Below are 18320 nucleotides of genomic sequence, written 5' to 3'. Positions count from 1 at the left end.
TGATAAGGTCCTGCACAAGAGTAGTAATAGAAAGAATAGCAAAGAGGACTATGGAACTGCTCTGATATGGGGGGGGGGGTGAGAGACAGAGAGCAAAAGACAGACAGACAGAGAAACAGAGAGAAAGGGAGAGAAAGAGACAGAGACAGAGAGAGAGGCAGAGAGAGAAAGTGAGAGATATAGACAGAGACAGAGGTATGGTGGCAGAAGTTGTGATGGGAAGATTTTGGGGACTGTGTTTATGGTACCACTGGGACACCCCAGAAGAGAAGTCTGGTAGGGGTTGAAAATGACCCTCGAGAGCTCTGAAAAGAGGTCAAAGCTGTAGATCTGGGAGTCATATGCAGAGAAGAGGTAATCAAAGACATGGGAGTAAAAGTATTTCCCAGAAATGGAGCACAGAGAGATGAGAGAGGATGACCAAAGATGTAACATTAGAAAAATCCACCCTAAAGACTGGGGAGGAATATGAGGAACCAGGGGAGAAGGGATGAAGGGAGGAAGGAAGGGATGAAGGAAGGATAGAAGGAAGGAAGGAAGGAAGAAGGGTGAAGGAAGGAAGGGGAGAAGGAAGGAAAGAAGGAAGGAAGGAAGGAAGGAAGGAAGGAAGGAAGGAAGGAAGGAAGGAAGGGGGAGAAGGAAGGAAGGAAGGAAGGAAGGAAGAAGGGTAAAGGAAGGAAGGGGAGAAGGAAGGAAAGAAGGAAGGAAGGAAGGAAGGAAGGAAGGGGGAGAAGGAAGGAAGGAAGGAAGGAAGAAGGGTAAAGGAAGGAAGGGGAGAAGGAAGGAAAGAAGGAAGGAAGGAAGGAAGGGGGAGAAGGAAAGAAAGAAGGAAGGAAGGAAGGAAGGAAGGAAGGGGGAGAAGGAAGGATAGAAGGAAGGAAGGAAGGAAGAAGGGTAAAGGAAGGAAGGGGAGAAGGAAGAAGGGTAAAGGAAGGAAGGGGAGAAGGAAGGAAGGAAGGAAGGAAGGAAGGAAGGAAGGGGAGAAGGAAGGAAAGAAGGAAGGAAGGAAGGAAGGGGAAGAAGGAAAGAAAGAAGGAAGGAAGGAAGGAAGGGGGAGAAGGAAAGAAAGAAGGAAGGAAGGAAGGAAGGAAGGAAGGGGAGAAGGAAGGAAAGAAGGAAGGAAGGAAGGAAGGAAGGAAGGAAGGAAGGAAGGAAGGAAGGGGGAGAAGGAAAGAAAGAAGGAAGGAAGGAAGGAAGGATGGGTGAAGGAAGGAAGGGGGAGAAGGAAGGAGAGAAGGAAGGAAAGAAGGAAGGAAGGAAGGAAGGAAGGGGAAGAAGGAAGGAAGGGGAAGAAGGAAGGAATGAAGGAAGGAAGGAAGGAAGGAAGGAAGGAAGGAAGGATGGATGAAGGAAAAGCATTTATCGAGCACTTACAGAGATGGAGCAATTACGTAGGTAGAAGTAGATCCAGCAGTGGGTAGTGTTTCTGAAGCCAAATGGAAAGAGAACATTCAACAGCAGGGTATGGTCAACTGCTCTGAGATTAAGCAGGATGAGGACCAAGGAAGAGCTGTGAGATTCAAGGAATAGGATGCCACTGGTGATCTTGGAGAGAGAGGTATTAGTAGACTGGTGCATGAAGAGACCACATTGCAAGGGGCTGAGGAGATATTAGGTGACAATGTAGAGAGAGGTGTGGGCCACAGACACATGCAGTTAGAGGGAGATATTCAATAGAGTAACCAAAACTGAGCTCTTCTACTGCCCCCAAATCAGCAGGTGGAGGCCTGACCAGCTGGGGGATGTCAGGATGCTTCCGTAGCTGACCCTTGTCTTCCTTCCAGCCCTTTTCTCTTGCCTGCATCCAAGCGGCCGACATGAAGCCAAGAAGCCAATTCATGTGCGCCATAGCCAACATCCACACCACAGCACGTGTACCCAAGGAGGAATGTACTACAACTCTTCCTCTCGGGCTCTTGCACATAACTCACGAAAGCCCTTTTATTAGTAGAGCAAAAATAATCAAATAAATAAATAAACCAAATCAGGCTCCCCATAAATAAGAACCCGGCAAATTACATTACATTTTTAATCTGATTCTTTTACAAACAATAATTCATGAATTTTCTGAATACATTAAGGTGCCACTTATTAGAGATGAGTAAACAGACCATGTGGGTGATAGAAGACTGAGGGAAAATCCTGATTTACACTTCCATAACTTTTCTTCCTAATTTCTCTCGGGGCTCAGGATATCATGGATCTACGTCACCATCTCATCGTCAGGTCAGGGAGGCAGCCTTCTTTCATCTTCTGTTCCTCTAAGAGGCTAAAGACACGCAAAAAGATGAAGGGAAATTCTGTGGCATAGGCTCCTACCACTAGGCCTGGGGGGAAGCTGAGAGGCCATGCAGTCCAACCCCTCATTTTACAGATGAGGGAACCAAGACCCAGAGAGATCACAGGGGCCACAGAATTAGAGCTTAAAGGATCTCAGAGAGGCTGTAAATCCAAGGATATATGTGTATAAGTGGCAAAGTCAGAATTCGAATGCAGGCCCTATGACACCAGAGACCAGCACATTTTCAATCCATATTGGTTCATTGATTTGGAAGGGACCAGAGAGTTCAACCGTCTCATTTTACATATGAGGAAACTGAGGCACCGGGGGTATAACTTACCTAAAGTCAAACGGGTAGTGACAGAGGCAGGATTGAAACTCAGGTCCCATTTCTACTCAAACAACTGTTTTTGGGGGGTATTTTTTTAAATGACTCAATTCAAGTCAATGAATATTTATGAAACACTGACTGTTTTAGGCATCAGTTGACTCCATTATGATCATCAACAAGTAGAAACCTTTTCTGGATGTAGGACTAGTAGACAGAATCGCACCATCTCAAGCCCCCTGACTGGTTTTAGTGTCTGAACCATCCCCAAATCCGCTAAACAAATGAGCAATACCCCTCTTGCCGAAGTACCTGCTACCATCCCACATCTTCAGTGAGATTTATCCAGTTTATGAGAACAATGATCAGAATATTCCTAGTGTAAAACTATCTTCTTTTTATCCATCCCAGACTCTTATAGCTTGTTTTCTGCAGGAGGATACTTGAAATAATAATAACCATATAAACAACAGATAACATTTATGCCAAGTATTTACATAAATTTTCTCTTTTCATCCTCACAACAATCCTGGGAATTAAGGGTTCTTGTCATCCCCATATTACAGATGAGGTAGATTTGCCCAAGGTCCCTCAGCTAGTAAGTATCTGAGGTTGAATTTGAACTCATGTCTTTCCGATTCCAGATCCAGTGCTCTATCCACTGGGGCACAGCATCTCCATCCCCAAAGTAGACAGGACAGTAAATTTCACCAATGGCTAGAATTAAGGTTTCTGGTTACATTCCCTTTCTCTCAAAAGATCATCAAGATAAATGATTACACAGATAGCCATGCTGAAAGAATGTTTACACGGAGTGAACTTTCCATGCTTCGAGAAGAAATAAGACAACATCTCCAGAACCAAAGATATTTACATTCACGGAAACCACAAAGAATTGAGTTGTTGGATGGTTGATTGGTTTTTTTAACAGACAGTGAAGAAGGGTTTTTACTCCTCCCACTTACTGGGCCATCTTTGCAGCTATAACGCCTCCCTGCAAACATCCCCAAACACCTGCTTTTGACAGAAATTCCTCACTGTAATCGAGGAAGTCTGATCCCATGACTTGGTCAAGAGGTGTTTTGGGGGGGTTGGCCAGTTCTTTCCACGTATGGAGCACATCTGGCTTTTTGAGGATGGCATCAAGGGCTTGACTCCAGCATTTATAAGCTGCCCTGTAATGTAAAAAAAAATCAGAAATCAGCTACTTTTTCTGTATACCGGGAGCCAGAAGTGGGGCCAGAATTTCTCTTATCAACACAAATCTATTTTTAATTAAGAAGGTAAATACATGTTTGGACCAATTCAGATGACATTTTATTAATATTTATAATGTATTTATCTGTAAATATGATTTATATTTACAGAACATATGTTTGTAAATATATAGTTATAACATTTATGACATAATTTTTATATAATTATCATTTATATTTATAATTTTATATAATGTACCTTATATTTGTAATATAATTTTATATAATTATAATTTATATTTCTATTATTTATGATATAATTTATATTTATAATATACAATCAATGCCTTAAGGAGTATTTGGATAAAAGAATGATTCCACTCCCATTTGGAAAAGAAAAAATCAGATGAACAATCAATCACTCAAGAGGTATTTCTCATATGACTCCCATATCCTAATGCTAGCACCTGGGGTAGATAATTTTAAAGAAATCAACTCACAAAATGAACTAATACAGCCGCAAAGATAAGAGAAATGCATCAACAACAGAACTGTTCACACTAATTAAAATAACTTGCAAATTGTTAAAAAAAAGTTTTTCCTACTTTCTAACAACTCTTCTCCTTCCCAAAACTTTACCTTCTGTTTTCTGCATAGATGTGAAGATTTCCAAGTTCATGCAGTGCTTGTATCTTGAGATCTGTTTGATTGTTGATTTCAAGAGTATCTGATTGTTGTTTTTTTCCAACACAAAAGACAGATGTCAGTGCCTTAAAAATAACTGACTCCAAACTGTTACGTAAGAATACATTTGAAAAGTTTTTAAAATTCCCTTACTCATTATAGCGGTTGGAACATTTATCATCCTTTTATTGCTAAATAATTGACCTTGATAAGTGTTTAGGCCCATTTCTCTCGATTTGGGGGAAGTTATTCATAGCTAATCAAAACAGAACCAAAATTTCTTTCTACTCACCTCTCAGATTCTTGACTCCTCTCATGTAGGCTCCCAGCCAGATTGAGAGAAAAGTGCTTGGCTGTGGTCAGGGGCCCCTGAAGCTATATACCAACGCACATCATAACAGGGACAAAAGCACAGCTCTGAAGAGCAAAGTGGGGACTAAGGGGCCGTTAGGCCACTGGCCAGTCATATTTGGCTTCTCTCTGCACTCCTCAAATGTTTCTTCTCATAGCGGTGTATGCTGATGGAACAGCAACTCTGAGAGGCCCTCAATCTGGGCTGAAGAATGTGGGGGTTGGAATACAAGTGGGGTATTCTACCACCACTGCCATAAATTCACACTGGCAATGCAGGGAAGGTCAACATACACCCATTTACTTCCTTTGATAAGAGACTTGTGCTCAACAAGACTGCATCTAAACAGATGTAAGTCAGGTTTCCAATAAGAGCTAATAGTAATAGCTAGTGTATACATACACACACATACATACATGTACATATACACACATACAAATGTGTATATGTATGTATATGTGTGTATGTGCATACATATGTATAGCATTTTAAGGTTTGCAAAATGCTTTATAGATTTTATCTCATTTTATCCCACAACAACCCTGGGAGGCAGGAGCTATTATTACCCTCATTTTAAAGATGAGAATAGTGAGACGAGCAGGGGTCAAAAGACTTGCCGAGGGTCTAACAGCTATTAAGTGTCTGAGGTCACAATGAAATTCAGGTCTTCCTGACTCCAGGCCCGGTGCTCTATTCACAGTACCACCTGGCTGCCTAGATAAAGATTTCAAAACAATCTGAAATTATATTTGTTTTTCCAATACATGAATTTGGGAACCACTTCTCTATGCCCACTAGGTTTCCAAACTATTTTGATTTACTGGCATTTCTTCAAAAGTTAAGGGTTCGAGGTGAAATGAAATTTGACAATCAGTAAATGTGTCTGGTGGCAGTTAGGTGGTGCAGTGGATAGAGCACCAGCCCTGTAGTCAGGAGGACCTGAGTTCAAATCCAGTCTCAGATACTTACTAGCTGTGTGACCCTGGGCAAGACACTTAACCCTGTTTGTCTCAGTTTCCTCATCTGTGAAATAAACTGGAGAAGGAAATGGCAAACCACTCTAGTATTGCTGCCAAGAAAACCCCAAATAGGGTTGTAAAGAGTCAGGCACGATTGAAAAGTCTGAACAATAAGCAACAACAACAAAAATGTCTTGATGAAGGCTTACCAATAGTTTTCTCATAAGAAGCAATAACAAGTTGAAATTGGGAAGGAGAAAGTTTCTTGCTCTCCACAGTAGTAGAAATAGCGAACTTTTCACTGAAAAGGTCAGGAGGTGTTGGCAAATACATCTCTTCTGCTCCAAGGCTAAATTCCACTTTTCCATATAAAAATTTAGGATTGTTTATCCCACCACTGCTTTCTAAATGGGAGGAATAAAAGAACACTGATGATTACCCTGCTGCTTTCTTGTCAGGTATGTTAACAATGTTAAATCCTCCCTCACAGACAGTTTGAAAGAAGCCCAAACATTCAACAGCAGAGTTCTACATTTTCAATCGGGGGCAGCTAGGTGGTGCAGTGAATAAAGCACTGGCCCTGGATTCAGGAGGACCTGAGTTCAAATCCAGCCTCAGACACTTGACACTTAACTACCTGTGTGACCCTGGGCAAGTCACTTAACTCCCATTGCCCCACAAAAAACCAAAACCAAACCAAACCAAACCAAACCAAAACAAAACAAAACATTTTCAATCAATGCAAGCTCCCAACAGCCACCTTCCAAAGGTTTCTGATAACTCCCACTAAAGTAACTTCTCTATTTGTATCCCTAGAACTTTACACAGTGATTTACACATCAGTTCAATTCCATTGTTTTTCCAGTTGTGTTTGACTCTTTGTGAACCCATTTAGGGTTTTCTTGGCAAAGATACCAGAGTGGTTTGCCATTTCCTTCTCCAGCTCATTTTACAGATGAGGGAACTGAAGCAAAACTGATAAGTGACTTGCCCAGGTTCACACAACTAGTAAGTGTCTGAGGCCAGATTTGAACTCAAGAAGATGAGTCTTCCTGATTCTAAGCCCAATGTTCTGTCCATTGAGCCCACCTAGAACATACAGGTACTTAATTTTTTTTCATTCATTCATTCATTCATTCATTCATTCATTCATTCATTCATCCATCCATCCATCCATCCATCCATCCATCCATCCATCCATCCATCCATCCATCCATCCATCCATCCATCCATCTATCCACTCATTTAAGCTAGTTGGTAGGAAACTAGTAAGCAATCCTTCAAATGCTTAACAAGTATTTTATACTAAGGCAGGCCCCACAATCCTTTCCTGATCTACCTTCCCTGTGAGATTATCTCCAATTTACCCTGTATTTATCCTGTATGTTTATAGCTGTTTGCATATTGTCTCCCTCATTAGACTAGGAGCTCCTTAGTGGATGCGACCTCGTTCTTTGTTTTCTCCTCATTGGATTCCCGGCCCTTATTAGCATAGTGCCACACACACAGTAAATGCCTAATCAAAGTTTGTTGACTTGACATGTGGAAAGGGAATAAGAGCAAGAAATACCTTGGAGAAGCTCTGGGGATAAAAGAAAGATAGAGGTAGAGTTAGGGATTGGAAAAAGAGGTGGAGAGATTTAGCTTTCTTGAAAAAAAAATTGGGACAAGCAAAGAAAAAGTCATTTAAGGGGAATAAGCAAAAAACAGCTTCAGAATGCAGTTAGTGGAGGTTCTTAAAGTGACTGCAGAATTCAGAACTGAAAAGTGAAAGGGACCTTCCAGATCAGCCAGGTCTCCCCACTCCCATCAACACCCCCTTAGGTCCAAAGGTAAATGGCATGCCCAGGGTCATAGAGACAGCTAAGCAGAAGATTTTGGATTCAAGTCCTGGTCTCCTGATACGGTGCTCTGGCCATTAAACCACAGTTACCTGAAAAGTCCCAGGCCTGAAATTTGTAGGAGTTTTGGTACCAACATACAGAACACAAGTTAGCTCATAAATAGACACAAAATAATAGTGAAGAAAGTTACATATCTATATATTGGGAATTTAATTTTTTTCAAAAAGTACTCTAAAGAAGTACCATTTTCAATTTGTAGTTGAACTGAAGGTGATTTGAAATTGCTTTTAATGATGATTTATTGTTTTACATTAAAAGAGAAGAAAATCAGTGGTTATAAACCTGTGGGTTAGGCTTGGAATGAAAACCTGCCATCTTGAATTTCAGGGAGAGCCTTTTCTATGTCTACCTGATAGCACCCTTCTGATATTGTAGGGATTAGAACGAAACTGAGGTAATGACAGACCCTTGAGGGCCAGGGTGAGAGACAGAGAAGCTTGGTGGGCAGAGAACCAAGCTCAACATCAGGAAGACTTGGGTTCAAATTCTGTCTCTGACAAAGAATGGTCATTTGACCCTGGACAAGTCATCATTCAGTGCACTAGACCACTGCCTTGAGCCTACAAATTGCAGAAAAGGAGCTGACCTAATCTGGTATAGCAGTTCCCTATACCAAATAAATCACTGGTCAGATGGGAGGAAGGTGTTAGGCAAAGCTCATGAAATGACTCTTAGGTTTGCCCCCTTGGAACCAATCGGTTCCAATTTCTCTGCCCTGCTGCCTTCAAATACTGGCCACGCTTTTGAGAGACAAAGGCAGTAACAATCTATGACAACTAACCAAGTAACTCCAAACTCCTTCTGAATCAACTCCACAATTCGCTTAAGATCTTGGCCCCCAAACTTGGAAAACTGCCTCAGCCTCCTGCCTTCGTGTTTAGACGAGGACAAGGCAAAATGAGTGATTTTTATTGTGTCCAATAGGCGTGCGCACAAAGCATCCCTGCAGAAAGGGGCACTGACCTTATAGCAACAGCTGTGACACGGAAAACAGTAATAGAGCTTTACTAGTAGTCAGGGAGATTTCTTCTCTGCAAGGGCCCCTGGAATTGTTGCTAGAAAAGTAGTAGAGCTCAATTTTATACGGACAAATAGACCTATAGTGTGACATCATAGGCCAGAGCGGTCATACCATTGGCCATTGGTGGTCATTAAGGAATTGGCTACAGAGAAGAAAACAGGGTCAGAGGTCATATCGAATATGTGGTGGATAATAACATTTCCTACCCTTATTAGAGTCATAAGCCCTCAGCTGACTTAAGAATTAATAAAGAGGGGCAGCTAGGTTGCGCAATGGATAGAGCTCAGGAGTACCTGAGTTCAAATCCGGCCTCAGACACTTAACACTTAACTAACTGTGTGACCCTGGGCAAGTCACTTAACCCCAATTGCCTCACTAAAAAAAAATTAATAAAGAAATGTATTGATTGAGACATAGGAAATTTATTTATTTTAAAAGTTGCTCTGAAGACATCTATTAAACTTATAATTGAGTTAAAAAGTAACCCAAGTCTCTTCATTTTAATAAGAAAATATGTTTATTTAAATTAAATGGCATGGGGGCAGCTAGGTGGGGCAGTGGATAAAGCACTGGCCCTGGATTCAGGAGGACCTGAGTTCAAATCCAGCCTCAGACACTTGACACTTACTAGCTGTGTGAGCCTGGGCAAGCCACTTAACTCTCATTGCCCTGCAAAAAATAATAATAATAAAATAATAGTAGCAGTTGCAGTAGCAGCTAACATTTATATTAGTATGGCCCAGGTACTGCGCCAAATGCTTTACAATCATTATCTCATTGACCACTTATAATAATAAAAATACTAATAATAGCTAACATTTATATAGCACCTGCTGCTATGTGTGAGGTGTTGTGCTAAGCACTTTTTACAAATATTTTCTTATTTGATCCTCACTAACAACCCTGGGAGGTAGGTGTATTATTATCCCCATTTTAAAGATAAGGAAACTGAAGGGAACAGAGATTAAGTGACTTGCCTAAGATCACACAGCTAGGAAGTGACTGCATCTAGATTTGAACTCAGGTCTTCCTGACTCACCCACCCCTCCCCATCAATAATTTCAGATATTCAGACCATACCACTCTGATGGCAAATGAGAAGAATTAAAAACCTTCTTCATAAAGGTGAAAGGGGGGAGTGTAAAAGCTGGCTTGAAGCTTAACATCAAAAACTGAGATCTTGGCAACCTGTCCCATTACTTCCTGGCAAATGGAGGGAGAAGAAATGGAAGCAATTTCAGATTTTATATTTTTGGGCTCAAAGATCAGTGCAGATGGTGACTGCAGCCATGAAATTAAAAGACACTTGTTCCTTGGAAGGAAAGCTATGGCAACTCTGGAGAGCAGACTGAAAAGAAGAGACATCACTTGCCAACAAGGTAAATAGAGTCAAAGCAATGTTTTTTTTTAGTAGCAATATATAGCTGTGAGAGTTGAAGTATAAGGAAACCCCAGAGTCGATGCTTTCAAATTCTGGTGCTGGAGAAGACTTTTGGAAGTCCCTTGGATGGCAAGGAGAGCAAATCAGTCAATACTTAAAAGAAATTAATTCAGACAATTCACTGGAAATTCAAATACTGAAGGTGAAGCTTAAATATTTTGGCCACATAATGAGAAGACAGGAGTCAACTGGAAAAAGATCCTGATGTTGGAAAAGATTGGAAGGCAAAAGGAAAAGTGGACAGCAGAGGATGAGATGGATGGACAGTGTTATGGAAATAATGCACATAAACTTGGACAGATTTCAAGAGATCATGGAGGACAGAAGGGCCAGGTGTGCTTGGTTCATGGGGTTGTGAAGAGTCAGACATGACTGAATGACTCAATATCAACTTCCTGACTCCAGTGCTCTAGGCACCAGTTGAACCACCAGTTGGTCCCTCACTGAAGATCTGAAAAAAAAAAGTTTTCACCACTGCAGTCCTTGGCACCATAAAATAGTTCAGCACCAGAGAAAATACGGTTTTATCAATGAAAATGAAGGAGATATATCACCATCTGTTTTGCTGCTGCAATGTAGAAACTATAGGGGTCTTTCCATATGACATGCAGCTAAAATTCTTATCTCTCTCATTCAAATATAAGCTCCTCAAGGGTAGGAAATAGACTGCTTTTTCTATTTGTATCCCAGCTGCTTGGCACATAGCAATTACTTAATGACTATTTTTTCATTTATTCATTCATTCATTCTGGATTGAAAGATTCTATGCATTTATAGGAATAAAGAAAGACCTAAATCCAAGATAACCACTGATAGTAAAGTCCTTGCTGTGGAGAAAAGAAAATCATCAAATCATTGTTTCAGGTCTTATAGGAAAATTTAAGATGTGTACTTTAAAGCACAACCATTTTCCTGACTCCGAACTCTCCAGGAAGCTAAAAAAAAGGACATAATTGATTTGGAGTGTTATCAGTTCATCAATGGCAACTTCATTTTCAATTACTTGCTCTGAGGGTGACAAAGAAGGCAGACAGAATCAACCAGTAAATTAATCAATCAATGAATGTTGACTGAGAGAGAGGGAGAGACACAGAGCTGGGGAGAGAAAGAGAGAGAAGAGAGGAGGGCGAGAGGGAGAGGGGGGGGAGAGAGAGACAGACAGACAGAGAGAGACAGGGGCAGAGACAGAGAGGGGGAGAGAGAGAGAGAGATGCTAGAGACATACATACAGAAGGTGACAGCCAGGAAGGGAAAGAGAAGTGGGGGGAAGCAATATGGGAACAGACAGGGGAAGATGGTTGGCCAGCGGTAATCACCAAAGTGTTAAGTCTCAACCAGTGGACAGTTCAGTGAAGTTTGCTCTGATTCTTCAGATGGATACTTTACCTTGTGTGTTGGCCAGCAACAAAGTGAGCAACTTTCTGCTATATCTCAGCGACCTGTTGTGGTACTTAGATTTCCCCAAGGTTTCTCTAAAGTACCTCAAAGTTTCTTTCACATTCAGGGGCACAGACACTAATCTGTTTGCTTGGTACATTTCTAAAAGGAAAGCACAGGATTATTGGACACGAAGCACACCACCAGGTTATTATCAGTTAATTCTATTTTATAGATCAGGCATTCTTCCTTCCCCAAACCACTCCTTTCTCCCCAGACCACCAGGCATTGTTTTAACAATATTCAGTGGTGAGATTATGGCAAATTTTTTTGATTCTTATGAAATGTGAATAAGCTCAGATCTCAACAATCTTCTTTATGAAGTCTATTGTTCCCCCTTTCTGGCTAATCATAAGAGAAGAAGCCATCTTTTAAAAACAACTCAGGTCATCTTTTCAAAGAAAGGGAGCCCTGGGGAAGGGGATATAGGAAGAGACAAAGAAACTTTGTAGAATGACAAGTGGTTTTTTTTGGTTTTGGGTTTTTTTTTTGTGGGGCAACGGGGGTTAAGTGACTTGCCCAGGGTCACACAGCTGGTAAGTGTCAAGTGTCTGAGGCCGGATTTGAACTCAGGTACTCCTGAATCCAGGGCTGGTGCTTTATCCACTGCGCCACCTAGCCGCCCCTGACAAGTATTTTTTTAAGGAAAGAATATGAGGGTTCTTGGCAGATGGAGAATTCAGAAGAAAACAAGGGTAAGACTATAATGGAATTGAGGGCTGTGCAAATAACCACATGCCTATATTCACACAGATACATATACACATATATGTGTGTATATGTATATATGTATGTATAAACATATGTCCATCTATATATACATATATAGATGGATGGATGGATGAATTGATGGATGGATGGATGCTCTTCCAAGACATGTCCATGCCTTGTTGGAACAAAGGCTCCCCACCCTTGTGACGCTGGGCTCTGACAGGTCAGTATTCACTTAGTTTTGCCTGGTATCACTATGACCTGCCATGCAATCACTTGAGTTTAAAGCAGGGATGTGCTGGAGCCAGGTTCCTGAGAGTCAAGTGTTAAATATTAATTGGAAGCATTTACACTTCAGAAAATGGCAAATGCTACAATCCAAGGCTTGATTTATAGGGTTTTTTTTTAATTTTTTAGACCAAAGGTGTCAAACATAAAGCTCCACAACATTAATAAGGGATTACATTTTGTGTGTGTGTGTGGGGGGGTGAGGCAATTGGGGTTAAGTGACTTGCCCAGGGTCACACAGCTAGTAAGTGTGACCAGTACTCTATCCACTGCACCACCTAGCTGCCCCAATAAGGGATTAAAATGTAACTGAGGGGCAGCTAGGTGGTGCAGTGGATAAAGCACCACCCTGGATTCAGAAGGACCTGAGTTCAAATCTAGCCTCAGACACTTGGCACTTACTAGCTGTGTGATCCTGGGCAAGTCACTTAACCCCAACTGCCTCACTAAAAAAAACAACAAACAAAAAAAGAAGCTATGGAGAGATAGATCTGACTTCATATAGAGGTGAAACCTGTGGGCACAGCCTAATAAAGATGAAATGAGCTACCCCAGGAGGTCATAGATTCCTTGTCAATGGAGGTCTTCAGATGGGGACTAAATAGGAAGACTTTTCCATTATAGAGAAACTAGTGTCAAACCCAAATAGAAACAGATGCCTCTAGGCTGCATATTGGCTTAAAAAAACAATAATTAACATTATTTCTGTTGTATTTTATCTTTATAGAGTTTTGTAGCTCTTCAGCCCAAGACACCTCTATTGTAGAGATTTTTCCCCTTTGGCATAGATTGAATTAAATTACCCCTGTGATAATTTCCTATTTTTAAAAAATAATATTTTATTTCCTCCCCAACCATATGTAAAAATAAATTTTTTTGGTGGGGCAATGAGGGTTAAGTGACTTGCCAAGGGTCACACAGCTAGTAAGTGTCAAGTGTCTGAGGCTGGATTTGAACTCAGGTCCTCGTGAATCCAAGGCTGGTGCTTTATCTACCTTGCCACCTAGATGCCCTGTAAAAATAATTTTGATGATTTCCAGCCTAGAGGCAGAGAGACCAATGAGAAGGCTACTATCATCAAGGAAGTCATTGATGAGAGCCAGAACTAAGATGGCATTAACAGAAATATAAAGATCTAACACATTCTGAGTTGATAAGAATTAAGAGGATTTCAGTGAATGTGGGGGTTAAGGAAAGATTCAAAAAAGATTTTCAGGTTTCAAGCCTAGGATACTGGGAGCATGGCGGTACCTCTGGCAGGAAGGGGGAAGTCAGTGAAAGGGGGCTGTGTTAATGATGGTGATTTTAGACACATTGAGTTTGAAATCAGAGATACTGGGAGAGACTGGGGGAGGGAGGAGAGTGATTTAGAACTGAAAGGGTTCAAGGGGTTAAGCCCTTCTCCTTTAGATATGAGGGAACTAACACAGAGAAAAGGAAGGTGACTTATCCCAGGCCTCATGGGAGGTAAAAGTGCTAGGATTCTAACCCAGTTCTTCCCACAAATCCAATGTTCTTGCCACTAACCCAAAGAAGCACTAGAAGAACAGTGTGGGTCATTAAAACGACTACAATGAAGACTTGCCTTATGAGGGGTAAAGACCTAGTTTGTTTACAGGAGAGGCAGCATATTACAGAGCCCATCAGAAGACCTGAACATGAATCCCAGCTCTGTTCCTTATTACCCATATAACCTTTAGGACACTGTTTTAGCATATAGTAAGCACTTAAATGAGTGCTTTCTTCTCCCCCCCCCTCTCTATCTATCTATCTGTCTCCCTATCTATGTCTATCTCTCCTGCAATATAATGAACACAACCATATGACACAGGTATTTAAGAACCCAGTAATCTTGTTTGCCCCAAAGTTTGTATTACAACAGAGGGGTGAGGAAGAATATCATACACTGGAGTAGACTATAAAGTCTTGCCTTACTATATCCATCTAAAAGGGAGGAGGGAACCTTATGTGTGTCAAAAAAAAACTAGCCCCTTTCTTTTGTGTGAAATGACATCCTACGTTAACCATACCACTTTTCCCCCTTTGTTGAAAATGGCAATGAGGATAATAATGCTACCCACCTACCAGGCTGAACATGGGTTTAGTGATATTTTTTTTTTGCTTCTTGGTTAACTGGTGAGGATTTTGAAAATATTCATTTAATTAATGAGTGATTTCTGTCTCTGCATAGCAAATTAAAGCAACCAGAGGAAAATATACTTTGTATGGGATTGCCTTATTCTGACACTTGTGTCTCAAGAGACTTCCTATCTGTGGGATTAGACTTGGTGGCAGAGTCCAATGCTAATGGTGCTTTGAATAGTGACTGACACACAGTAAGTGCATAATAAATGTTTGTTGATTTGATTAAAGGAGCCAGTTTTCCCCATGATAATAAACACAAATTAAAGGGAGAAAACTGTCTTTTACTGCCTAGCCCAGCACTGCTTGGCCTGATAACTATGAAAAGTTTCTCTCCTGATTCCATGGAAGATATATTTTCACTTACCATGGTGCAAGGAGGAATTTTTGTGGAACCCATTTCTTTTCCTGGACATTATATATTAAATTACAGTCATAGCAATATTAGCAAGATTAGAGTCTAGGTGGTTATTCTAGAAAAGTTAACATCTCACACAGCAGCACCAGGAGACTAACTATTCCAAAGGCATGTCTACACCCAAGAACAATTCCAAAATCACTGATATTCTCCACAGTTTGAATTGAAGGCAATAAGAAATATTCCCGTGCTTCTCATTGCATCAATGTGGAAAATGCCAGAGATTCCCGAGAGACTAGACCCACAAAGAAATAACAGAAGTGAGTGATTTCTGGCACTCAGCAACATCAGAGCTGCATCCAAAATACTTGCAATGTGTCAATCTGAAATGTACAAAGAAAATTGATGAAACACACCTGGCAAAAGGATGAACTTTCAACACAGCTGGGTCTTAAAACTTACCAAAGTAAGTAAATATGATCAGGCTCCAAAGTCAAGAAAATGATTCCAGACATAAAGTTAAAAGAGTTCTGAGAAAGGGCTTGTTCGTAGAGATCATGACTGTCATATTTGATTCAGAATATATGGATGCTCAGAGCATGATCTCCCACCAATTTTAATCTGTAAATTTATTTCTGTAAAAAGTCTTACAAATTATAAACTGGGGTTTGCATTTAGTTATAATACATTTAACCAATCACCTTTATTAGAAGAAATGAAATCATGGAAATATAAAATTCAGCAAAAATTTAGATTAATTCAAACTATATTTATGTTGTCAAATTCATCCTTCATCTTAATGAGGAAAAAGTTTATATAGCGCATTGTACTGTTCAAACTTATTGGAAAAGCTCTGCCCACTCCAGAGTTATGTCTCTTAATTTTTTTCTCTTGACAAATCTCTGAATAATTAATTTGGATTATCAAGAGACATTTTATAGTTTCAGTGATCATTGGCGGCTTTTCCAATCTCCCAAAGTTGTTAATCAGTGAAAATGACCTCTACTCGGCTGCGAGAAGATAAATTCATACATCTATTTATGTTTGGAATACAAATGAAAAAGGCTTTAATTAAGAATGTTCAACCACATCTTTTTTTTTTTTTTTGCCTAGGTCTCCCTATCTTCCCCTCAGCTGCAAAGTGTAGCAGCTACTCATGGGCCTAAGCCTGAAATGTTCTTTTCCCTCCAATTTCTTGACATCCATCCCTGATTTATTTTACTCAGCTCAGAGCCCAACTTCTACAGGAAGATTTTCTGCATCTACTGGTTACTTGCCTTCCTTTCCCTTCTGTATCAACCAATAGTTATATGGTTGTAATAACATGATTTATACAGCTTTAAAACCCTTCTTGAAGATGGAAGGGGAAAGGCTTCATATTTTTTTTGTGTGTGTGGGGAAATAAGGGTTAAGTGACTTGCCTAGGGTCACACAGATAGTAAGTGACAAGTGTCTGAAGTCAGACACTCATCTGAACTCAGGTCTTCCTGAATCTAAGGCTGGGGCTTTATCCACTGAGTCATCTAGTTGCCCTGAGGCTTATTTTAATTGCAGGAATTTTATCCCTAAAACTATGGCTGGTTTTAGTGTATAGACTAAATACATAAAATATATATTCCATAAGTGGAGAATATATTCTATATAAGAGGGAAAGGGTCATGCCTGTGTGTGCTATGGGGAGGGGATGGGGGATGGGAGATGGGAGGTATAATCCTGAAGGTATCAGTTACTGCCTTGGGACCAAACCAGACCTTCTTTAAAGGTCTTTTTCTTGGATTTGGGGGTAGGTAGGGTGGGGTGGAGGGAGAGGATAGAGACAAGTCAAAAAGTACCTTAGGGGGCAGCTAGGTGGCACAGTGGATAGAGCACTGGCCCTGGATTCAGGAAGACCTGAGTTCTAATCCAGCCTCAGACACTTGACACTAGCTGTGTGACCTTGGGCAAGTCACTTAACCCCAATTGCCTCACCAAAAAAAAAAGAAGTAGCTTAGCAGAATGGGCTAGACCTTGGAGACCAAACCACTCTGGTACCAGTGTGTGTGAGTATTTGCAAATACTCCTTGCCTTGTATCCAAGTTACAGATCCAGAGTGATAAAGAATGTTAAGGACAGCCTTCCAAAGTCTAAATAATTCAAACAATTACCAAGGATTCCTCTGTCATAACTGCACCATATCATATTATTTCTCCAATCCACTCCAAAACTCTCTTCCTCACCCACCATCTTTTTGTCCCAGTGTTAGAGGAAGCTGTGGCCCTCTTCCTTTCCAAGACCATCCTCTCTGCTGTTCCCCCTTGATAACAGACCTTTCCCATATCTTTCAGGAGCTTGCCCTTCAATCATTCCTTCTATCGCTATCTCTGTCTGTCTGTCTCCCTCCTAAAATCCACTCCCGTGAGTCAAACTGGTTGCTGGGCATCAATAAATACCTACATATTTCTACCCAATCTTAATCTCAACAGGTCCAAACAAGAACTCATTCTCGAAAGATATACTGGTGGATGAGAAAAGTCTTAGATTTGGAGTCCAAAGAGACCAGTGTTTCTCAGTCCAATCTCAAATATTTATTGGTTGTGTAATAAAAAGGAAATCAATTCAACTCCCTGAGCCAAAGACTCCATGTGAAAAATGGTTATCATAATATCCATAATGTTTATCAGGTAGGATTGTTGTAAGAATCAAATGAGATCATGGATATAAAGGGTTAACCTTAAAGCACTATATAAAAGTCAGCCTATTATTTTTCTCCCCTGAACTTATCCCTCTTTCAATGGCCTTACAGGTTGAGGACAGCACCCAACTCCCTTAGTCAGGTTCAAAATTTGTAGTTTTTCTTGAGTTTTCCCACTCCCACAAACCCCATGCCCAATCACTTACAAAGTTTTATTGATTGTACCTCCAAAACATCTCTCACATCTATTTCCTATTCTCCATTCACTCTGCCAATTTGGGCCCTCCTTCCCTCTCACGTGTGCTCAGCCTCTTGACTGGTTTCCCTGTTTTAGACTCTCCATTCTCTGACCCATCCTCCACACAGCTGACAAGGTAATCTTCCTAAGACACAGATCCGACCATGGCACCCCACTCCCTTCAAAAAAATTTCAGTGGCTCCCAACAAAATATCAATCCCTTAGCCTGACTTTTTTTGTGTGTGTGAGGCAATTGGGGTAAAGTGACTTGCCCAGGGTCACACAGCTAGTAAGTGTCAAGTGTCTGAG

General features: G+C 40.7%; 1 protein-coding gene across 1 annotated transcript in view; it reads right to left on the bottom strand.

Moving 5' to 3' along the window:
• The window catches only part of CFAP54 (cilia and flagella associated protein 54), a 347358-nt gene that overhangs the window by 132325 nt on the left and 196713 nt on the right, over window positions 1-18320 (bottom strand). The window contains exons 42-45 of the mRNA XM_043967706.1: window positions 11553-11705; window positions 6010-6204; window positions 4445-4532; window positions 3575-3784 (exon numbers count right to left, since the gene is read on the bottom strand). Of these exons, the coding sequence (XP_043823641.1) occupies window positions 3575-3784; window positions 4445-4532; window positions 6010-6204; window positions 11553-11705 (646 nt within the window). The remainder of the gene's footprint in view (window positions 1-3574; window positions 3785-4444; window positions 4533-6009; window positions 6205-11552; window positions 11706-18320) is intronic.

The sequence above is a fragment of the Dromiciops gliroides genome, chromosome 5 (assembly GCF_019393635.1).
Source record: "Dromiciops gliroides isolate mDroGli1 chromosome 5, mDroGli1.pri, whole genome shotgun sequence".
NCBI classification, from domain to species: Eukaryota; Metazoa; Chordata; class Mammalia; order Microbiotheria; family Microbiotheriidae; genus Dromiciops; species Dromiciops gliroides.
Note: the sequence above shows the minus strand (reverse complement) of the source record. Positions and strands in the feature narration are given on the sequence as shown.